Source organism: Nipponia nippon, unplaced genomic scaffold, assembly GCF_047370975.1.
Source record: "Nipponia nippon isolate SJK-2023a ecotype South Korea unplaced genomic scaffold, ASM4737097v1 scaffold_1, whole genome shotgun sequence".
Classification (NCBI taxonomy): Eukaryota; Metazoa; Chordata; class Aves; order Pelecaniformes; family Threskiornithidae; genus Nipponia; species Nipponia nippon.
The window spans coordinates 112,805,111-112,829,832 of NW_028262290.1; the positions used below are offsets into that span (position 1 = coordinate 112,805,111).

The 24,722-nt window shown below is 42.4% G+C and overlaps 1 protein-coding gene across 1 annotated transcript; it reads left to right on the top strand.

Annotated features, from left to right (window-relative positions):
• The first annotated feature begins 5,284 nt into the window (after positions 1-5,284).
• Positions 5,285-24,405, top strand: PPP1R17 (protein phosphatase 1 regulatory subunit 17). The gene is made up of 5 exons (XM_009471777.2): positions 5,285-5,692; positions 12,375-12,484; positions 14,336-14,488; positions 15,948-16,109; positions 23,013-24,405. Exons 2-5 carry the CDS (start codon positions 12,403-12,405, stop codon positions 23,090-23,092), a joined length of 477 nt encoding a protein of 158 aa, XP_009470052.1. The 5' UTR covers positions 5,285-5,692; positions 12,375-12,402; the 3' UTR covers positions 23,093-24,405.
• Positions 24,406-24,722: the final 317 nt, after the last annotated feature.

Sequence of the window (24,722 nt, forward strand, 5' to 3'; positions counted from 1 at the left end):
AAGTTTGCTAATGAGTCTCTGTCTCTAGTCTGAGAGGTAAGCACCTGTTGTAGGCACTGGTGTTTCTCACCCCCATGCATGTGATTTCTAGGCAGAGAAGTTGTTTTCTTCCCAGGTCCACAGTCTAGTACAACAAAGCAGCCAGCGTGGAGGGTGTTAGAAAGGAGAGCAAACACAGCGGTGTTTCAGAAACGGTTTAATATTTTAAGCTATAAATGCAGGAGGGCTGTGATGATATTTCAAAATATAACGCTTGGATGCATAGTTAGAACTGCTGTAATCTTGGCAAGTCCGTAGTGTTTTAGCAGAAAGACCCTGTGTGTCAACGCGTGGGAAGGCACGGGTTCAACACCTGATTAACTAGAGCAAGAAGTTAGAGGGTAGGGTGAGGAATGGCAGCGGGTGCTCCAGAAAAAGGAGCAACATGACAGATCTAATGCCCCTGGAAATGGAAGGAGAGAGACTTCTCTCAGAGGTAAAGGGCAGCTTTCACCCCACCCCAGCTCCCACCTTGCTCCATGCTGCATAAGGGCAATGCATTTAAGGAGAAGAAAAACTTACATGGGCCAGAGGTCATCTGCTACTGCTTTCGGTCAGGTCTCCCTGGAATATAGTTTTCCAATACCATCTGCCATTTGCTGGATTTTTACATCTGTCTTTCCCTAAAAGTAACGCACCCAAAGCCCCCTGACATAAGGATCGATGAAAACTGTGGACCGGAGTTTTTAGGAGCACCAAACTTGAAAACTTTTCCCCCTCATTTAAAGCCATATCTTTCCTTCTTTTCCCCTGGCTTACTCCTCCTGAAGTAAGTAGGAAGACTTGGTTATAGACTAGATATATCAGAAAATGCTGAATTATCTATCTAAATGTGAAAGCACAGGTTAATCTACAACCATTTTCATATCAATTTAGTGGGATACATTTTTCCCTTGGCTTTGCACAAGGAGCCTTGGCATGACACTCCGACTCTTGACATAGAAATTCCCTTTGCCTCTCTAAATGGGGTTATTCTCTTCCAGATTTTAGGTCTCCTTCGTAATCTCCCTAACCTTTGCAGGGGCAGCAGGAAGGACGTTGGCATGAGAGCCATCTGTCAGGGTAGATACAAATCCCAGACTCCTCTGGGCCTTAGAGACTGCTCCAGCCTCGAAGGCTTCACTCAGCAGTACAACAAACACAGATGGTTTCCCTCTTGGACCCGGGACAAATGTGCTGCCTTTCAGGACGTGGCAATGATTTTCCTCAAGTAAGCCTTCTGTTTAAAAAACCTGAGTTATCTATACGTTTAGATCTGTGATAAATGTAACTTATGCCCCTATATGCGTATTCTTTTATATGTAAGGGAAAATGTAAATGTTTATAATCATTTGTTTGAAAAGTTAGGCACATTGAGTGCAGGTTTCAATCTATTGCTCTTTTAACCTCCACAACTTAAAGGGAAACCGCCAAAGACAAGTGTTGACTGTACATCAAGCAATCTTGATAAAAATCTTTGATAATCTTTGATAAAAAATAATCTTTGATAAAAAAAAAACCAGCACTGAACATTGATCTATTGATTGAACTGCTCTGGCTGCAAAGTAACATATTTAATCATCCATAGTCTGTTTTATATCTATGACAACATTTATAAAGTGACTAAATGAATAAATTGGTCCTTAGAAGATAAAATTCCTTAATCCTCCATGTATAAATTTACCTTGGGCATGCACATGCATGCAGTGGCTTGGGAGTTAGCATAAACCTGGACCAAACTTTCTGTACCGTGCAGTACACTTTCACACAGAAATAAGCAGCACAGGCTGAAGCTGGGCTTAAGCCCATCAGGACAGTGTGAGCCCTGAGTTTGCTTATTTGGCGGGAGTATTATCTTGGATGTAACCGCATGTTACTCCATAGGGAAGCTGCTTGAGGCTGGATCACTAACAGTTTTCAGATGCCTAAGACCTGTTAAAATGAAATCACCCTTCACTTCCACCTTACCAGCATGCACTTCATCTGAAAATAGTGCCAGGGGTTGAAAGTCAAATCTGAACAAACCGTAATGTAAGCAGTTGAATACAAAACCCCACAGAACCACAGTGAAACATCTCCACTTTGATTGTATACTAGCTTTTAATGACTTTCATGGTCTCCTGCAGTAGATATGGAATATGTAGAGGTGACAACTACGTCATCTTTAGGACAACGGGCCTCCTGGTACTGATAATCATGCTCATCCTCACCTCTTGAGAGGGAGGGTTTTGCATGGGAACGTGCTGTGGTATGATTCACCTGATGGTCTCCAGTGTCTTGTTTCTCCCCTGTGCAGCACAGTCTCCTTCCCAGCGGACTCATCCTTGCCTCTGCAGGCAGCATCAGCTGCTCTGCTCCGCACCCATGCCTTGTAGGCAGCCTCCTTTGCATATTTGGCATTTTTTCCAGACCATAATGTTTATTAAAAAGACAGTGGTTTTTAAAGAGGACCAGCATAGAAATCCATCACAGTAGAACTATTTTAATGATGGTACAGAGGAGAGCAGAAAAGGAGAAAGCACAGGCATTTTAAACGCCCCATGGAGTCTGAGGTTTGCTGCCTCAGCACTCAGCCAAGCTGAGCAATCTACTTGGAGTAATTCCCCTCCCAACCCAAAAGTGGGATTTTTATTTAATGTAGGGCTTCTAAGCAAACAAACAACCCCCCCATGTATTATGAATGAAGGCATAATAACAGTCTTGTTCTACCAGGACTTCCTCAAAAAACAACCCTCTAAATCCATCACACCAGTCCTGTTTCATTTATCACATATGATCTGGCCCAAACTGTAGGCTCACATGCCAGAATGAGCGTGGCACCAGTAATCTGTAAGGAACAGAGCTTTTTCTGGCTTCTGCTTCTATAAATCCACTGTTTTAACTCGTTCATACTGGACTGGCGCTGCCATGAGTGAGATCTGATTTTGGTCTTCAATTTGGACAGATTCAAAGTGAGTTCACTGAGAGCAAAATTACAGCTGGAAAATAATCTTCACTAGTTACCACAGTGCTGAAAAGCCAGCTGTGCTTGCATTGCAAAATCAACTGTAGACCTACTATTGACCAGCAAGCATAACATCGAGGGGCACCATGCATCTTTCAAGAAATCACTCTCTTATGCTGTGCTGAAAAGCTTCAGTAAGCCAACTTTTCGGTATAGAAAAGGAAAGTTCTAACAGGAAAAAAGTAGCAAAGGAAGGCCAAATTCTCACTGCCTTTTGTACATTTGAAAATTTGACCCTTGAATTACAAACCAAGCCAGAAACAAATATAAAAATAACAAATCCATAGGTAGGTAATAGTTATATATATACACATATGTATGCATATATATAGAGATGTGTGTGCATATATATGTGCATATGTGTGTGTGTATTTGTCTGGTTTCTATTAGATCGTCTCCTCCTTTCCCATCTGTCAAAGCTGCATTGCCTGTCTTCTGAAGCACTAGCCTGGAAAGTTCTAGACATGTGCTTATCTTTAACTACATGAGTAGTTCCCCAAGTGCTGATGGGAATACTCGTGTACGAGGGAAGAGGGTTAAAGTGCAGATTTATTAGCGGCTCAGACTATTTTCCAGGCTGTGTTTGTGAAATAACTGAACAGGAAGGATTAGAAAGCTGGCAGGAGTCCCAACCCTCTTACAAGCAGGACAACAACTGCAAACATTTAAAAGATCAGATTTGGGAGTAAATCCTCCATCACACTGGTAATGTGACAGCCTCTCTGGAAAAACTGGGATAAATCTTCTGCTGCAGTAAAACACTTCGTAGCATCACACGGTACCTGACAAATATAAGAGGTGACTAGGGTTGGATGTGTGATCTTGCTGAGTGTGATAGGCCACTTCCCTCATGATTAAAGCTATCCTGTAATATTCCCAAAGCATCCTTGGGATCTGGTGGCTAGAACAGGAAATTATTTCTCATCCTCAGGGAATTCTTCCCATGTTGCAAATGACTGACTGACTTTTTCTATCAGGACAATGAAAATGTAAAGGGGCAATCTTGAGATGAGTTTCGAAATATATTTGAGTGTTTTGTTTCATAAGCCTATTTTTCAGTGATCTCATTCTGATTTTTCTGAATTCATGGGAAAATCTGAAATAACTTGTGTTTCTAAGTAAAAGGCATTTCAGTGTAAAAATACAGTTGTGTTTTTTTTTTTATTTAAAGCTCACTGCAACAGAGAGGTCTTGACAATGTTGAAAGTAAAATCAAAGATATATGGAAATGGGCAACTCATAGAAAACAATTTTTTATGAGCAGTTTGGGAGTTGTGTGGTTTGGGAGAGTTTTAGGTTGCTTTTTTTTTTTTCTTCTTTTCAGTTAGAAATCTTAATCTTGCCAAAAAATTCTTAGTGTATTTTACTTAGGAGCCTATGCTCCATTTTTTCAGGAGTGATTTAAGCATTTATGAGCTTGCTTTTAAAAATGGGTCTCTGAGACACCTAAACACACACGACTTTTACACTCTGCGAGGTAATGAATGTGCTTGTGTCTCCCAGACATCGACGGGGAAAGCTCACAGTGCTTCCAGGCGGTGCCTTTAGAGCAGTTAACATGCTTGGCACTTTGCAGAACCGCACCAGAGACATACAGAACCATAGGGTGCTGCGCAGTCTGCAGGGCTGGGAATTAGCACTTTGCCCCTTTGGGCCTTCTGTACAATATATTATTTATGAAAGAAACCCTGACTAATTTAAAGTGTGCAGTGCACGCTGGTGCTGTTGAATTGCAGTCGTTGAGCAGGGGCAAAGAGAAGGAGGAGATAACTGCAACTGTGAGCAGTCACAGTTTTTAAAGATGTTTTAATAAAAGGGCATAGACAAAGGCATTTTTGTTGCAAATGAATACTAAGAGAGGGGCAGTTCACAGTCCCGCCACTGAGTAGAGCGCTCCTCCCAGAGCTTTTCCAATGTCAGGCGTGTTTGTATATTTTTCCCTCAGTTGAAATAACAGCTCCGTCCAAAGGCATGGGCTAAAATAGGAGAGACTGGTCTCTACTGGCAAACAACTGGCAGCCACAGAAGACTCCCTGCCTGGCCCCATAAATACCATGCCTGTATAACTAGTTGTGGCCAGATACATACACAAACACCGCAGTCATCGCTGAACCTCAGCACTGGAGACGGTCCCCTTCACTTTTAGTGCTTATGGTGCTGCTCCTAGACACATGCCCTGCCTCCTCGCTCCACTTTTATCCTCAGCTCTCCCCTGGGTCCCAGACGGCATCAGCCTCACTCCCTCCCCTTGCCATTTTCCTTGCACCTCTTGACTCGGCAGCTGCAGCTCGCTTTTTGGCTCTCTTTGCTGAAGCTTCCGCATCCTCCCCTGCTTCTCTGAAAGCAGCAGCGTCTGCAGCTCTTGGCCGTCTGGCAGGAAAGATACCTTCGCCTTGAGGCGCTGCCGCTCTCTCCCTGTCCTGTTCTCTCTCCTTCGGCCTCAGCAACTCACTGAAGAGGAAGGCAACACGGTTAAAATCCGCTGGTGGGGCCGGGGAGCGGTGATGCTGGTCCCCAGCCCGCCTGAGCACAGTGTTGCCATAGCGACAGCTCCCGCTGGTCCCTAGATAAGGCGGGCAGGAGCATCAGCTGCAGCCCCAGCCCAGCAAGGTCCCGCTCCAGCGAGCCCCGACGCCGAATTTCACCCTCCCCACTGCCTCACACCGCTTCGTAAGTACTTTATCCACACGCTTCCCTCCCGCCTGGGTGGCTTCTTGCTTTGCTCTTTTATTTTTTTTTTATTTTTATTTTTTTTTCCTTTAGCAGCCACCACCAGCAAGGCAAATCGCCCATGTCAGCAGTGGGGACTAGCAGGAAAGCCCGGGGTCCTCACTCTCCGGGGAGCGGGCTGGGGATGGTCCCATGTGGGGAAAGTTGGGGTGCTACTGCACTGAGGCCGGAATGCATGGGATGGGATCGTGAGGAGGAGAGTGCTTTAGAGACAACTGCTTCAACTAACTTTAACTGCTGGGACAGTTCACAAGCGGGTAATGCAAGCCAGAAGAGTGGGAACTACTATCAGGACTTCTTATCCCACTACAAAGGATTGGCATGTGCAAGGGTTAGTTTGTAACTCAAGGAAGTAATTGAGGAAGACTTTGTATTTTTTATTATCTCCAAAGACAAAAACTTTCTGACCAGAACCTGTGCAAAAGTGTCTTGCATTTTTTTCCATTGACCAAAGTTTAACTGTTGGGATTTTATTTTTTTTTTTTTTTACAAGATGATGGGAAGTAGTAGGAGTCAGTCCATATCCCAACTTGGGTTTTGAACTAGCTCCCAGAAGTGCACTGTCTGTGAGAGGAAACTGCTCCCAGACAATTCCGTTGGATTTCTGTGTCTGTGCAATTATTAGTAGCAGAAGTTTTGAGTGGAGGGAGACACAAGAATCAGGCTTTCAAATACTTAAGGGTTTTCTAAGAAGTTTTAAATATGCTTTAGAAAAATCAAAGTCAGAGTAATCTGAATGCCTGGAGAGAGCAGCCTAGTGCCCAAATAACTGAAGAAGAAACTGTGTGCAGTAGCATGAGGCTGCCTTCTGTGCCCAGGAAGACATCACTCCAACAGACTAACATTAAATGTAGTAAAACTTGTAATGAAAAGTTTGGAACGCAAAACAGGAACACCCAAACTTTCTACTTTTAGGGCATCTGTTTTCTACTCTGACTGCAGTAGACGGGTTGCCTTGCTTGATTCACAAGATTTGCCAAGGAAGCAGTTGTAACGGCGCTAGGATAGGACTGAGGGTATGGGTGAAGGTGCATATTTGCTGGTAAAGGAGCCGAGGCTGCCTGCTGAGTGCAGGTGGAAGGAGCCAAATGCAGCCAGGTGTGGTACCATTCCCCTTGGCCCCTGAGCTGTTTCAGATGAGCTCTGCGTTGGGAAGGTGGGTGCGAGATGACTACATCCAGATGACAGTATCTTATTCCTTCTGTACACATTTGTAGATGACCGTGCAAATAAGGGGTCTACTCACACTATAGAACCCTGCAGAGGACATGTGACAGAAGGAAGGAGAGGTCTGTCTTTGCCTCCCACGTAGGTTTTGGGAGAGAAAAGAAGAGTGGGTAAGGAGGCTGGGAGCCTGCTGGTCCCTCCTTGCTCATGTGCTCATTGCAACCAGACAGAGAGGGGCAAAGCAATTAAAAATAATTTAATAATCAAAACCTGTCAGGAGACCATAAGTGTGTGCGTGGTGGGAGGAGATGCATCAGTCTTAGAGGGCAAACCCTGGTGCCTGAGCAGCTCTTTGGGCAAGGTAGCGAAGCACTGCCCTCGGTGCAGGCGAGACTGTAGCTGTTGCAGTCCAGCCTCTGCCTCCGGTCTGCATGGGGCAGCACACTGTAAGATATTCCCACTTGTTCCCATTTCCAACTGTTGAGCGCATCAGCGGCAGCAAGGCCAGGCCCTGCGTACAGGAATGTGTACAAGCACATGTGCGTGCTGTCCCACCGCAGGGTCCCAGTTGCCTCTGTTTCTGCTCTTGAACTCTCCTTCTCTCAGCTCATGGCAAAAGTACGTTCTTATGAAGTGCTCTGGGCCCAGGAGAAGACAGGTACATAGTGTCATACAGGCTTCTGTGGCAACATTATTATCAACCTACCAAAATAAATACTCAATAAATTCTGATTGCCTGCTGCCACCCAACAAGGATGCTGTCAAGAGTATTTTTATTTATGTAGCATCCATGACAACATGCCAATGGTTTCTTTAATGATTATGCATGTCCTGAAAACTAATGCATGTTTTTTCTTGGGGATTTTGTCAATTGTGGAAACAAAACATTCCCTTGAGCAAAAAAAACCAAACAAACAAACAAAAAGAAACAAAAAAAAGAAAAATCCACATACATGCTTGTGGACAACACCACATGGTCTACTGAAGTCCTCAGCAGCACAGTTTCTGGAGACCTTACAAAGGTTCAGCAATTCTAAGTATTGAACATACAGGGAAATGACATGCAGGGGTAACAAGTCACGCCCTTAATGTACAACAGTGAGGGCTACTGATGCTGATGCCCACTTAGCCCCTGTAAACTTCGATAAGAATTGCAGAATAGAAATTCATTTCTCCATCTTATAGGTAAGAATGATCGCCTACTGATGGCTCATTTGAGAACTGTGTTATCCCTTGAGACTGGATACAAATATCCATAGGTACCTAATTTACATGTAGCTGCATAGCACCTTCAACCATTCAAATCCTAGAAGACAAGGAATGGAGATTTAACTTTCCCCTATCCGATGTCATTTCTATGCCTAGTTCAGGATCAAGTGAAAAAAGTCCAGCTCCTTAGTTTTGTTCTCAAAGCTTTAGTTTTCTATCTTACAAGGTAGGTTTTTCTCATGAAATTTCATTTCAAGTTGGTTTAAATGTCACATGATCAGACGGCCTCAAAAGATTTACATAATTTTGGTAGAAATATGTGAGAGTAGCTTTGCTGAGTATTCCCTAAGCAACAAATATCTACATTAAACCAACTGCACGTTAAAATAGGAAACCAAAACTAGTTTCTTTGTCCATCTCTAGGCAAAATATTTTTACCTAATTGAAGCCTGGAACTAGTTGCATTGGTGGACTTTTTGATGGAGACCCACAATTTAAGCAAAGAAAGGAATCCTATTATTTGCATGCATTTGTGTGTTTTAAGACTATGTTAGTGAGTGGTTGGAGCTGTATGTCTCCTTTCTCTGGATAGCTTTATTTTGGCACTTTAATCAAGCATATACATCAACTGAGAATTCTGAAAGAAACTTTAGAGTGTGCTTTAAGCTACCTAGAAATCCAAAGCTGATATCTAGAAAGTGAAAAGTTCAGATATTTGCCATCTGAATCAGCATCTCTTACAAGCGTGTATGCCCAAAGGAGTCCTGCTGTTATATGACAGTGACTCCGCGTGAGAGCTCATCCACATGAGGCTGAAGTAGCTTTTATTCACACCTGCACTTTTCAGTCTGCCTTATCTTTCCTTGCTCTTCTCTGTCTGTAAGTGGAGCCAATCCTGTTGAATGCCAAATGCTTTTACAAGGAGCAAATGCAAAACTACCTAGGCAAAGCTAGAACTTGTCTCAACCTTTAGGGAAGCATTAAAGGTCTCTCTATCAATCAGGTCTGCCTTTTCCCAAAAGTAAGAAACTCGAGGTGACTCGTTTAGGCACATATCTCTGCAGGGGGGGTGGTACAGCCTAGCTGCATTGTACCAAAGTCTCAGGCTAAATGACCACTGAATCCTGATTCATATGGAAAAATCTATATGCATTTCAGGAAGTGTCTCCTGCTGAGTGTGATTTAGAGCTCCACTGTAACCACTACAGTTGCACAAAGGATGAATGTGGATCATTATGTCAAGAGATGCAATAGAGTGCAAGGAAAAAAACACCTTAGTCCATCCCGTAAATAGCAAGCATTACCTACCAAGGTGACTGACGGCAGCAGAGAGCGCAAACTGTGCTAGTATGAAGTCTGCTAGAAAAGAGTTGCACTTAACACATGAAAATCCGAGAATATGTTTCCATTTGTAAAGGCATATTAATGATTTCATACAGTCCCCATAGCGGTCTTCCTTCCCACGTGAAATGTTACTGGGGAATCTGTTTCTTTAGTGGCGGGAATTGATTTTAGTGGTTTGGGAAAGCACCATTACAATGCTCACATACATCACCTCCCCTTTGAAGGAGAGCTCTGTGTGTAATGCACAGCGGCAGGATGGAATGGCATCTACAGGGTCACACATCATATGCAATGTATCTACACCCAAGATACCAAACCTCATGATACATTTTGGTAATTTTTCTCTTTTTATTCTTTTGTCGCACAGACTGTCACAATGTGCAGTGTGGAAACACTTTTTTAAGCAAGGCAATGCTGGCTGCAGGGCAAACTTTAAAAAAAAGGGGGTGTGTGTCAGAAGTTAGGCTGTAAAGCCATATTTTAAAGCACTGAAGATGCCAAGGGCTTGACATCTGTGACTATGAAAATGTGAAGACAGATCCAAGAGATTTATTTTAGAATACTATTTTTCAAACTACCATATTAAGAAAAAATAATTAAGGAACTCTCTCATAATCTGCATATACCAATCCTACATTAGGTCTCTTTACAAAGCTTGATTTTTCTTAGGTGAAATAACTCACTGAAACAACTAAGTGAAATCAAACCAAAGTTAATTATATTTTATAAGGCATTTTCAGTCAGTATAATTTACTACAGATTTTACATTTAAATTTTACTATCCATCCTCCACTTTTTTGCCTCAAGACCTGTTCAAAAATGTCCATAGTGTCGAAAATGGTATCCCTAATCTTACTGAAAACTTTCTAAACAGAGTACCCTTCAGAAAAGAACATTTTCCCTGCAATCATAATATTTAGCCAGCGTGCCCTAATCAAATCCAAACAAATCAAATGGCATTGAAGGAAAAAACCTCCCTCAAATCACAAAAATGCAGTGCGAGCCTTATTCTATGGCCAGATAATAAGTTTTTGTTTTAAATAAAATTATGACTGCTTCATTTTAAGCCATAGCTATAGCTTATTTATACAGTGGGTAAACAGAACAACCATACCCTGCTAAGGTGTGTTCAAAGATTTCTTTATGCAGGGTCTTCCCAAGTGGAAGATTATTTCTTCTGTAAATGCAAATGAAGTCTCCAGGCAGTACAATCCTTTAGTACAGATGTGAGGCTGGACTGGGACAGTTCTGCAGTGAACAGCCGGAGGTCGAACCCCTTGTCCAGCCCTGATTCAGTAAGGTATTTAAGAATTTGTAGAATTTTACAAATTTTTGTGAATTTTGAATGCTGAAGGGTATGGGAGTTAATCCCATATGTACATTATGAGTCAATGTTCCTGACCTTTATTACTGTCAGCCAGTGTTGCTCCACTTATTTTGAAGTCACTGGATCTTAGGACTTGTTTTTCCATCCCCTGAAGAATTAGCTCAGTGCATGATTATGAGTGTGACCTTTCATATTTTGTTTGGCAAATATTTATGTGACTGGATTTTGCTTGAGGATTAACTGTTCTTTATATAGATGCAAGTTTAGTCATAGAAATGACGTTTAACTCTCCTACTATTCTGTTCCTTGTTGACAAACAACCACTGCAATTTACAGAGAAATAATAGGGGTAATTTCTTTACCTCCAGCAAGATAAAAACAAACTCCCATAGTACAGTCTCCTATTTTCCCACCCTCCTTTTCACTGTTTTTCTCCAACTACCTTTTCTTTCACCTTTCTTTTTTACCTTTCCTTCTTGACCTCCTTTTCCTTCCTCTGTTTTTTTCCCAGTTCCTCCTGTCTTTCTTCTACTCTTCATGTCGTCTCCTGTTTTATTTTTTTTTTTTCTTCCTCGTTGTCTTCCTCCTCCCTACAAGGAAGTCACAGCCTTTTCTTATTCCCCAAAAACGAAGAACAGAGGTTGTGAGTAAGAAACTACCACAGCTGTGGCTGGCTGAAGGGAGATACCCAGATCACTCTGCACCTTCATGTTGAAGGCTTTTTCCTTTAACATTGCTCTGTCATTCTGATGGGTTTCTGCTCAGCAACCGTAGAAATGATCAGCAGTAAAAAACGGTCTAATTTCCTTCTTCCTGTGATGGCATCTGGGACGATCCCAGAGTGCGTGAGTCCAGGATCAAACCTCAGCTTGGGGCATGCTAGGGGAGCTCAGGTTAGAGGCTGGGCTCTAGGAACCCCTGCAGTTGTGAGTAAAGGGGGATAAAACAGCCAAAACAGCAATCCAGTGAGATCTACAGAGCATGGGTGCTTAAACAGCTTTGTGAAACAGCTTCCCATGCTCTTACCAAGGTGATGAGTAAGTCTACCTCATGTTGATTTTGGGTCTGCGGGCACTGGCCATCTTTCAAGAGGCAGCACTCACACCTGGGTCTTCAGAGGTATCCAAGCTGAGCTGGTCTTGTAAGACTAACTCAACAGCATTCGTATGATAAACACCAAATATGATCCTTAGTTTACAGTTGAGAAAAAAATGAAGAAAACCAGAAAAAAACATCCTATTTCCTAGCATTTACTTTATGTATGTGATAGCATTTTCTGTACAATCAAAGTCAGTATTCTTCTGTAGAGCCAGTGTATTCCCATGCTAGTGTGCGCTGCTTACAGCAAGGTAGGTGGAAACATGGGATATTGCCTGTGTAACCAAGGCAGTGAATAAATGCATCTCTTAGCATGCATGAGCAAAATCAGGCCAGCAGACTGCATGACAGAGAGCAGCTGGAAGACAAGAACTTCTCATGATCTGTCTAGCAAGTGGATATGTAACACCGGTATGTCTGTTTTATGTCATGCTGCTGCTTTCTTTCTTCTTTTTTTTTTTTTTTTTGATGGGGCAGCTTCAAAGGGGGAGAAAAGCCCGTTTCAATGATGTCAACAGAATGTGTTCAGCCACTTGATATCCCAGAAGACAGACTGGACAAGCGAGATTCACACTGTAACCATTTAGGTAAGTGTTATTAGATGATGTCATTGCAGTAATTAGAGACGTGTTGTCTTCACATCATTAGGTCCTGTCCAGTGCCCGTTTTTCCCCTCCAGCAACACAACTGAGCCCTCATGAAACCCGATAGATTACACCTTCTGCTGACATTTCTGATGACAGATGGAAAAGAAAAGAGTGTTTTTTCTGCATATAAATATTAGCCAAAGCTCTAGAGTGAAGTTAATTAAAGAGGAGAAAGGAAAAGGAGTCATTGTTCTTTCCCCTGGTAGAAAAAGTAGAGCAGTTCCTTCTTTTATACCACAATAAACTGAAAGCTAGGATATAGCTGAGCCTTCCCTGAACATATTTTCCATATGCAATGTCAGTAAAAGATTTCAAACACCCCTTTTGCCTCCGCTGGGGTGGCTTTCTAAATACTTTTTCTCCTTCATCATCAATCTGTTTCCTCTCTTGAACCTATTTCATATACAACTTTTGCACTGAGAGTACCAGAGGCATCTTTGCTCCACCACACTCCTAAATACCAGACTTCATACTTGATAGATGTGCTTTTTGCATATTCATGAACTTTGCCTCTGCTTCAAATGCTATTACTTCACTCCCGCCTTGCAAAATTGTCATGAAGATTTAGCAACCCAGAAACAAAAAAATCTATTTGCTCTTTGTTACCCTTGTGATGACAATAATGAAACACAAATGCAATTTCACTTGCTTGTCAAAAAAACCCGTGTCTCACCACAGGCAAGCACAACTTTATAAGCTTTGTTTATCTGGCCTGCAGGAAAGGTATCCTAGTTCTGCCTCTGCCACATGGCATTTCTAGCCAAAGGCACCACTTTTACAACTGCCGCCATACCAAACATAATTGTTCCATAAAATTACTTATTTAAATAAGTACAGAATGTGTCCCATTCTACAGCTGGGAAACTGAGGCAGCAGGAGGCTAAATGAGCAGATTAGGACCATGCAAGAAGCCTGTGAAGGCCAGAAAAAGACCCACATCTTCCAGGGACTTCACCTGGAGGGCATCCTTTCCACGTCTACCCGCAGGCTCACAGTCGTACAGCTGTCTCAAATAGTGTGAGAGAGCCTGGAACGAAGCCCTGTTGCACCCAAGTTTGCAGTCAGGGGTCGGGTGGGGATAGGGGACTCTGCTGAAGCCATACAAGCAACTTTTAAGAAATCAAAGCATTGGTTTGCAGGATGATGCTAATGACAGGCTAGATTCAATATTTTCAGCTTACATAAGCATGGAAGAATGCAGATCCTTGCAGAAAAACTGTGCTGACCATCTGAGTCATCTGAGTCAAAGCTTGCTTTAAAAGAAAACCAAAAATCCAGTGTAATGTTATGTAAATCAAAAGTGAATACCAACTGCTCAGTGGCTCTGGAAATAAAGCCAACTCTTGAAGGGAACAATATACTGACTCGGTTTACCAATACCTCAGGCTGACCCCTCACACACATAAATCTTTCCTTCACAAAAGTGCCCTTGTAACTCTTGAAGACAGCCCGCACAGTTAGCGCTGGGTGAAACAGGGATGGCCATGGGACCTCTGCACACGATGGTGCAGCCTTCCCTCTGCCATGTAACACACAGCTGCCCACAACTCTCTCCCTCTGCTTTATGTCTACCACCTACAAAGCAGAAGGACCACCTAAGTCACTTGACTTCCCACATAGCATGGCACAGAGGCCTCTTGTACTAACTTTCTATTTAAGGAATATTTTTCCACAGGCATTTTAATCTACTTGGATCAAAGCAGTATTATTAAAGCTTTTCTTTTCACCATCTGGTTTATTATTTCACCTCAGTTTCAATTTCTATTACTCTGTTGTTTTTTTTTCCCACAGAGGATCTTTCAGAGCAGCTGATTAAGAGCTGTGACCTCAAAAAGAAACCAAGAAAAGGTAAAACCATCCAGGCTTCCCAAAACACTGAACAGGAGCAAAAAAAGCCAAGGAGAAAAGATACACCGGCTTTACACACCCCACCACCCCTAACAGGTGAGCAATACTCTCTCGACTTTGAAATCCCAATTCAGCTGAGGGGCCTGAATCTGGGCAAAGGTCTAGAGACCCCTCAACCACTTTCGTCCCCTTGGAGGTGGGCAAGAAGGCAGCTCCATGCCATGTGCACCTGGGAAGGCAGGCAAACAGAGAGGCTCACTTTCTTAAAGGCATTCCCTGTTAGCTGAAGGGTATTCACCAAGATAACTGAGTGTGTGCTCCTGAAAAAACATGCTCCCTTGGAGCTCATGGTCTTACTGCCTTTACATGACAAATTATGTGTGCCTATCATCTCTAGCTGCTGAGCCATGCTAGATGCCCAGACTCGATCTGGTCCAAAATCAAAAAGATCCATTTCAGCCCCTGCACTTTCTTGTGCAACTCATACCTAGCGCTCCCTCATGGGGAGGCTGAACAGGAGTAAAGCTGGGGGGAGATGGGAGAGGCACACAAGCCGGCCGTGGGTTGCTCCTCCTGGAAATCGTAGGGCTTCTGTGCTTATGGGGACTCTGGTAAAGGGCGAGTATTTTGGGAAGCCAGAAACCACTGCAGCCACAAAGGGGCTCCTTGTAGGATGCTCCTTGCTGCTGCGCATCTACAGACCTCTGAAGTTCAAGAGCCAAATGCCACCAACCTGGGGAAGGGAAGAATGAGCAGGAGACTGCCACTGAAACCTGACGATCTTCGAAGACCAGCAGTGGGATCAAAAGTTTGTTGCTTCTCTCTGCTAAAAAGCACTCCTTGTGTTCTCTAGGGAGAGAGCTGTGCATTGAGTTCCACTGCATTGAGTTCTTCTTCCCATGGTGCACAGACACAGAGGAGTTACCCAGTAACTACTTGCATGGTCCCCTGTGTACCCACAACAATTCACCAAGTCAAAAACAATCAACTGGGATCTTCCAGTATTTGTAATCCAGATATGGAACTCGGCACGTTTGACTCTGTTCAGCTCTCACATGTATCTGCCCCTCAGCAATTCTCCCTTAGGGAAGAGTGGCTCAGAGGCTGGAGAGGTGTATTTTGTGCCCACAGTAGCCATATCATAAAGAAAATGGAGCTTCACTAGTTAAAACAGGCCATTTCTGTGTGGTCATATTGTCCCCAAGCAGAGGCTTGAACATCTGTATGATTACACCACTTTGGTAAGATGTCTAAGCTTCTGGAATAGAAGATTGCACTCATCTTTACTACAATTTCTCATGGGCTGCAGGTTAGTGCATTAAGTGCAACCAGAAACAGGTGGCCTGATAGCATCGCTGTCTGTAGCCTGTGGGATATAATTGAATTGGAGGAAATGTATGCCATTGCAAAACCTGAAGAGTATATACACCATGCAGAACAGATCCACTCATGCAGCCTTACTTCAGAGTAGTCCTTGGGAAAGTTACACAGGTGCAAATGTCTTCGATGTGAGTAAGGCTGAAGTGGCATTTTCTTTTTTTCCTCTTGCCTGCAGGCATACTTTCAGACTTTTCTGATAATCTGCTGAAAAGATATGGTATCACAGAGAAGCCACAGAGGGAGAGAGTGAGTCCAGGCTCTCAGATCACCGAACTGGAGCAGAAAAAGCCCAGGAGAAAAGATACACCTGCAATACACATCCCACCCCTGATAATAGGTAAGAAACATACTTAGGTAAAGGTGAGCCAAAGAGGAAGCAAAACGTAGCTACTGTCAGCGGTATGCTTGGGAGGAGGCTGGAAGCAGTTTGTTCTGCCCGGTGTACTTAGCAGTTCCTGCTGAACTGGACCTATTTAGTCAAAAAGTATATAGTAGCAGTGGTGGCTCATGGAAAGTCTTTTCCGTATTCCCTACTCACGCTTTTGGGATAGAAGGGAAGGGGAGTAAGAGAAGACATTAGGTCACTTGATTATCTCTTACAAACATGATCCTACTTTTGTGAAAGGCCAACTACTGCCCTGCTTTTCAAACTGAACACATGCAAATTTTTAGGTCACCAGCACTAATGTAGCTCACACTGCCTCAAACAACCTGGAGCAAAGCTGTCCTGATTAACCTTCTCTTAACTCGACAGTCCCTAACATGCACTGAGGAAACCAAGCTGTGATGAACTTCCCATTAACAGCACCTTAAAGACAGTTCTGTGCTTCTGGCATAATACGCAGTGCAGCAGCTAATTTGCTTGGTGACCATATGAAGTCAGCCAGCCATGTTTTGGTCTTAAGACCCTTTGTTTGTTGTATTTCCCACATTCCTCTATCACAGAAGAGCCTCAATTCATCAATATTTCTGAAGGTCTTTGAAGATGTAAAGCACTGTGTAAATGTTAATTACTAGTGCTAGCTAGGGATGCAGGAACTAGTGCAAGTTTGTATGCTATGCACTAGCCCTTTCCAGAACACAGGATGGAGCAAAAAATGAATCAACTAATGAACAAATGAATGAACAAAAGACAAGCAACCAATCTCCAGATGCAAAACTAGTGCTAAAACTGGAAAACACTGTTCTCTTGGGAACCTCTCGTATGAACCAGTTCTGCTGTGGGCTGGCGCTACTGAGCAGTGAGACTCACTAAATGAAGAGGTCCTGAGGCAGATACTTTAGCCCTGAGTGACTAAGCAACAGCTCAGTACATCAAGCACCTGAGTTTCAGGTACACTTTGAATGGAATTTGCTGTATACCTAATAATTATAAGGTGTGCAAATGGCTTCATCAGTTCAAATAGGCACCTGTATTTGTAGACATCTCCTTTCTTTGTGAATCTGAGCCTTCGTAACTGACTTAAACATGTGCAAGATTTTTTTCATTTCATCAGTATGAGGCTCCCAAAAGCAGAGAGGACTATGACTAAGTTGGCAGGATATGGGCAGCAAGCATGGTGAATACTAATGCCTTGCGTATTGATCTGCCTAAGGAAAATACATTTTTTATTCATTCATTGAACTCAAGCATCCCAATGGTTTGCAGCATCAGAGCTGCTGGGAGTGAGTCACTGGAAACCTGGTCCAATCATTTGCTGGGGGAAATGAAATGTATCGCACAACTTCTGAGCCCAACTGCAAATGCTCCACTTTGAAATATTTAATATAGAGCACTGATAATGAGCTGCTCATATAATTGCTGGAGGAAATTACCCAGCAAATTACCTGGAATTCCACACGACAAATAAATTAAGTAGGAAAAAGTCGTAATCTTTTAGTGATTGAAGCAGAGGCAAAATTTATCAAACCGTCTGTAATATATATTAGTCCTGTGTTTTATACTTGAAGCATACCCTTCCTGTGGACGTTGGAGGAGAGATGAGACATTATTTTGGTCAGTTCAAAAACACTCCCAAGAAAAGTTGCCTTTGGCCATTTGTAGCACCTTTGAAGATGTCATATGTCCTGTGTACTTCAGGGTGCACGCAGAGAAGGAGAATCTGAAAGTGAAACACATTTGATAGAAATCAAAGATGAAATGTGTGACAGTGAAGCTGAGAGGCTTGACTCTTGTTTGGTTTAAATGTAATTGCTAGCTAAGAGGATGCAGGAAGGGTGAATCATTTCCTCAACCTGTCTCAACAACGCGCTGGTTGGATTAGCATCTAGTCACGTATTACTTAATGTTTCTACCCTAGCTTTAACTAGATCAAGCAGGCACTTAAAAGAGAAATAAGAATCACTGTAAGGGTCTTCACCTCCTGCCTCCCATGCAGACTTCCTCTTTAACTTCTAATAATTTTCAAAGTGAAAAGAAGCTAATACAAGTCATATGGTAACAGAAACATGTTATAATCCCCAAATGATTTGATAATCACAAAACTCAAAAGGGAAGAGCACAAAAAAAGAAAAATGCAGTAACCTTCAAATGTGTGACAAAATTCAAACGGTGTGCATACTGGTAAAGCCACCTTCCAGCACCCAGCATGGATTCAGAGCACCCTCTCCCTGCAGACAGCTTTTCCAGATCCTGTATTCTGGGTCCGTTTTCTAGCGACTGACCGACTGCCTGTGGCAGACTTGTGCCTGTATCAGGGGCAAAGTAGCCTATGTGTTTGAATGCCTGAATTTCATTCCCTCCCTACTCTAAGGATGCATATTTTCTTTTCAAGGCACATACCAACACAGAGTGCTCTCCTGGTTGAAATTCACCAGCGGTGGCTCCATGATTTGCTATGAAAAAGTGACTCATTGTGGCTGAGGGCTGGTCCAATATTTGCTACTTGTTTACTTTCAGGGTTATCCCATCAGGTAGCAGACAGAGCACAAACAAATGGAGCTCTTGCGGAACTGCTGTGCAAAAAACGGAGCCTGAATTATAGACTCGGAGACCTGAGAAGCCCTGGCAGGGATATGTGCGCTAAATAAATATAGACAGGCCTTTCTGTCCCTGTCTCCCTGTTATTGATGTTGCTGCAGTAAGCAGCACACTCGGTGTTGCATGTATCCCTTCCGACCTGCTAATGAGGATTGTCCCCATTTCTAACATCTCCCCTTCAGATCCCTCCCAAATGCCACTTCCAGATGCCAAGTCAAAAAACTCCACTTAATTGTTTGTAGTAACAGAGCTTAATTACTAGATTATCTTTTTAAGCAGCTGTCCACACAAATAGATTTGTTGTAAATGTAGATAAAAATGGCAGCTGTGTTATCTCTCTCCATTTTGACCAACTGGTTATGAGCACTCTAGGACTGTCCCTCTCCTTCTTGGGTGTCCAGAGAGATTTTCTACGGCAAATAAAAGCAAGTCAAACAGACCATACAAAGTGATGAAAATCAATGTATCTACTGGACGGCACATGATCCAAGTGAGAAGTAGAATCAGTTTTACACCTTGCAAACACCCAAGGGGGCTGCTAAATTAGGATCGGAATGTTACTGTCTGCAGGAAACCATGGCTACCTGTTGTCTGCAGGAGACTAAGGAAATCAGTCCTTAGCCAGCTTAAATGCCTAAGCCTGGGCAACACAAAACCCTCCGCTACAAAGGTCTGACTTCTAAATGTATTCAACTTTCAAACTCCTACTGAAGGGGCGCAAATAACATTGTGCCATGTGTGTACAAAGGAGCCATGAGCAGAGATCTCCTCCAGTGGCCAGCTCCCCTTCAGTCAGCCAACACCTTGGCTTTCTGAAGTTCTAATGTTTTGTTGTTGTTTTTTTTTTTCCTTTCACACGATAGTAAATGCTTTGAATCTGATCCAAAGCCTGTACTCAGCTCTGGGACACTCTATTGCCATCCCCACTTAGCAATATATTCAATTAACTGAAGGATTTCTGAGAGCTCTTCAGGCCCGTGGTTTTAAGCAAGAATGTAAATACATTTGTAAATATGGGAACGCGGTTCCTGAAATGTGGCTGCTTAGGGTTTCTTAATCAGATCAGAGAAAACTAGTAAACCCACAGTTTCAAACCCTCATTCTCCCTCATGCCCTAGAAAACTAGTTAAGGTAGCTCCTTTTGGATAACATCAACCCCCCCAGTGAAAAATCTCTGAGTGATGCAAGAGAAATACAGCAGTTTAATGTCACCTCTTGCCCTTTCCCAGTGCAAGGGATGTGACTGGAGCTCTCCAATACTCTTCCAACCCCGCTGCAGGAGTTGTCTGTAGGCAGTCAAGTGGAACTGGTGCCATCTTGGCCATTTTCTGATTTACAGCCCAGGAGGAGTCATTTAGATCTAGGTGGCACCTGGCAAATGGTTGATGTAAGCCAACTTCTGCCTGTGTTTGAGCTTCCTAACAGAAGCTCTCATGTCTCTGTGAGCCTTTGAGGTCCTAGTCTCTAGCTAAAAATCGCAAGTAGTTGCAAGTTCTGTTGGGAAAATATGGCTACATCGTATTTCTATGCTGCTTTCCTTAGTCAGATCCTTGGCAGATATTAACAGAACAACCTATCAATCCTTAAAACAGATCTGCAGGATGAGCTGCATTTCGTAATACACACAGCTGGGAAAACAGAGACAGGGAGGCTAAGTGATTTACTTAAACAGTAAACAGAAAGACTGACTTACAAATGTTCCCCAACTCCAACATCCTTCTCACTCCTTTAAATCCAGAATTTCCAAACCACATTCAGTAAAGCACACTTTCTCCACAAGTGATCAGTGGCATTGTATCAAAGACAAAAACCCTTTCCCTGTGTTATACAAATAATTCTAGCTAAGACATCCCATTTGTATCCTCTTTCCACTGTTTTGCATTAAAAGGCTGATTTTAAAGGCACATAGCTAGTCCTTGAAGTTGCTGGTGGTCCATGGTCTGCAAAGTTAATAATCTGCAGCTCTAGGCTACGTCCTCCTCTGAGCTTTAAATCCTGAACGCTACTGGAAGCTTTTGGAGTTCATCAGTCACCATTCATTGATCATGATGCATCATCTTGCTATTGATTGTGGTAAGTGTCTGGTATGCTGCTAATGTGGGTCCAGCTGAGAGCTGGGGACCTCTGCTTGGCTGCTGCCTTCCAGCTGTCTCTAGCATCTGCTCTAAAAAGGCTAGTTTATGTGCTATAACCAGGCCATCAGAATTACATAAACATACTTTCCCTTCATCACTTCGCAATTCAAAGAAGAGAGTGGACATGACCATAAAGCACAGTGCAGCTTTATTTAGCTCACCTTCGTAGTCTCTTATTCCTGAGTTTACCCGAAAAATAGGTTAGCTGTCATCAAATGATCCATTGTAGCTTCACATTTTTAAGCATATTTTAGTTATGTTTTCCTCATTCCTCAAATGCTCCATGAAGGAAAAACAACAAAACCCCACTCTCCCCTAAAAAAACCCACAACCCAAACCCCAAAGACAACAGAAAAAAAAAAAATGTCTGTATTTGTCTAAGTTGTCTATATGAATAGAAATCTGGGTGGAGAACATTTACATCCATCTCCATAAAATGGCATAAGTCTTTGTAGTTAACAGTGGTGGTTACTCAACTGCTGCTTGAACATATGAAGTCCTTTGTGTTTCGAAATAATATTAATTCATGCCTTTCAGTTTATCTCATGGTCCTGCTGAAACCAGTTAGTTCATGAGGACTGCATATAAATGAAGCAGGAGCTACCTTAAATGAAGGGCAGTATAGTTTAATATTTTCATTAATTCATCACCTCTTGAAAAGACTCCAAAATTGAAGAAAGTCTTCCTGTGTGGTATTGCTCTATTTTCAGAGCTCGTCAGGACTGAAAGCCTTCTCTTTGAGAGGGCTTTCGATGCAGAAAGAAGCAAAACAGGTTGGTTTGACAGAACAACTCAGCTGGTTAGCACAGACTGAGAGCAAACAGCAGGAGACCGAATTAGGGAGAGATTTCGTTGGTCTCGACACAATGGTAACCCTCATCCTGTTTTTAGGCTATGTTAACCTCCACGCCAAGGAATGTGGGCATAAAATATATCTTACAGGTCACTTGCTTTTTACTGGGAACAGGCAAAACCAACACAATCTGTTAAAATAAGGATCAAGAACATTTTCTATCTATCTAACGCATTGTCCTCTCTTCACTCAATTAATTTCATTTCTAATAAAGAGAGCAGTTACAGTAATTGTGATATCTTGATATCACATAAAAGCCTCAAGATCCATAAGGGGTGGACTTACTGTTTTAAGTATGAGAGAGAGAAAGAGAAAGACAGAGAGAAGGGGGGGAGGCAGATAATTGGGGAAGGTATGATCCACAACCTCTCTATATAAAAGAGAAGGACTTCGGAAGAAGGAAACACTTACTTATACGTGGAAAGATACTTCACATAGCATACCTACAGCTGATGAAAACGTTTCTGGGAAAAGCAGGAAGCATTTTGCAGGAAAATGCAGGAAAATCCCCACGGTGTGCTCAAACTGTGAAATCAAATTCCTTTCAATATCATGTCATATTTTTCTTCGGTGCTTTCATGATAGGGATGAAGCTTTATTTTTCTTCTAGGATGGCTAGGCTTCAAAGCTTGTTAAGATCCCAAACCTCAGTAACTCATATACTGGCTCAAAGCCTTCAGTAACACACCTGAGTGTTTTAACACTGATCTTAATGTGGTTGCTTCTGCAACTTATTGATACTATATGACTTCAGTGGGGATGGCACTTGGCACATGGGTATTCTAACATTTGTCTCTTTTGGCATCTGCATTTGCAGAATCTAAGTAATATTGCTGCTTTCATACAGAAAACAAGCATGCATGCCCATGTTCATACAAACCGACTCAGTCACAAAGATCAGTCACAGTATTTATTTCATTATGCAAGCTCTTTCCCTCTTTTAGCTTCCCAAACCGGTTAAACAGGTTCCTGGATGAAACTTCAGTGTCTCTTTTCAGGGGTAGCAGAAATACGCTGGATTTAGGAGCGCCTGATAAATTTAGCCAAAAATGCAGTGATCCAATTCTAGCTCACTAAATATCAGGAGATTGATGTGCCAAAAATAAATTAGTAACTCCCATGATGTTGGAAAGTGATGTTAGGATCAACAAATTAGAGAGGACTGAAAGATTCTTCTTATCCTGATATTTTCTAAAGAAGTAATATTGTAAATCAACTAATTTTTTCTCTCTCTCTCTTTTTTTTTGTTTTTTGCGTCCTTCTGTTTTTAAGGCACTAAGCTGCTTACAGAAGAAAAGCAAACAGTGATTATGGAAGATGAAGAAAAGGATGGAGACACAGTCCCCAGTTAAGATTACAGTGATATTTCCAATAATGCAGTGTAAATAATTCTGGGTCATTCAAAGTGGCAGCACATAGAAAACACAGTCCTTTCATTTTTATAAATAATAATTCTCAAGCATGCACTTGAATTTAAATTATCTTCAAGTGCTTATCTGCATCTCATGAAATCCCAGCAAGCATCATAGGAGATGATGACAGAAATTTCACTTACACATGGGCTTGGAAGGATTCTCTTGAAAAAAAAAAAAAAAAGCAGCTTCCCAGGATTTTTTGTCAATGAGGACTCCACCTCAGATCAGATCTAGTCTTGTGCAGCGTGGTGATAAGGGTTAACACAAAGGCCAGCACCAACCCACTGTACCTGGCACTAGATACCAGAGCGGCTGGTAGCACAGGGCCATAAAACACCAACTAATGATTCAAATTGCATTTTTCTCCTGACATTTTGCCTCATTCTTCCAGCTTTGCTCTGCTGGAATAACATTGACCACAGTGCAAATTCCCACGTGCAGAGCTGATGGGATAGATGGAGATGGCGGGAGGGCAGGAATCAACTCTAGAGTCCCTGAAATGCAAAGCAAACACTTCCTCTGCCTGTACCGGCTCATGACTTGTATTTGTGAGGAGAAAAAGGTAGATTTACTGTCGTACAAGAACTTACAGCTAAGGGTTGTCAACGCTGACACATCAAACAGGACGGAGGGCAGAGCTCTCAGAAGAGAAACATATGGGAAGTGCAGCGCCTGCCTGTTACCCCAGGGTAGACTATTGATTTTTTTTTTTCTTTCAAAGGTTTTATTCCTGGGTTGGTGAAAGATAAACTAGTTGGACCGTTGATCCTTTTACTCCACATTTTCCCTTTTGACATCTGCTTTTTAAACTAAGTCCTAGGTAGTCAGTTAGGAGGGGCTGTAAAGATTAAAAATCACAGCGGGAGAGTAAAAATTGAGTAAAAGGAATAGCGTTACTCGGTGGCATACACATACTGCAAGACGGAACAGCACCACACTTTTTTTTTTTAATAGTTTACCTCATTGATTCAATCAAGAATTGTTTTCACAGCCAGCTACAGCCTTCGACATTTGTACAAACAGAGACGGGTACTTGTAGAATATTATACAAAATAGGTAGAACTGGGTAGTTTTGCGCTTACCTTAATAGCTCTGTGCGCTAGATGGAGCGGCACTGCCGGCAGCTAAAGATTATCTAGCCTGGCAGACTGAATTCAGTTATCTTTTTAACACCCTTAGGCAGACAGCTGAGGAGCACACTAGTTTGGACTTCACCTGCCACAATGACTGACCCAGCATCTTTCATGAGAACGCCATCCATTCGCAGATATTCAGCTTCAAGATGTAATCAACAAGCTTATAATAAATAATCATGTATTAAAGTGTACAAGAGGCCATCTATATTATTAATGGGATGCCTGATATCTAGGAGGTGTACTTTTTTTATCCTGTTAATCTATCAGTGAGACAAGATAATATTTAAAATATAATCAATCACTAGTTCATATAACAACATTCACATAAAGTACACAGTAAAGTATGTCACAGCAAGTACGTGACAAGCAATACATGCGATTCGAGTCTAGCTTTACCACTGAAGTTCGTGAATATTTTCAGTGCACAATAC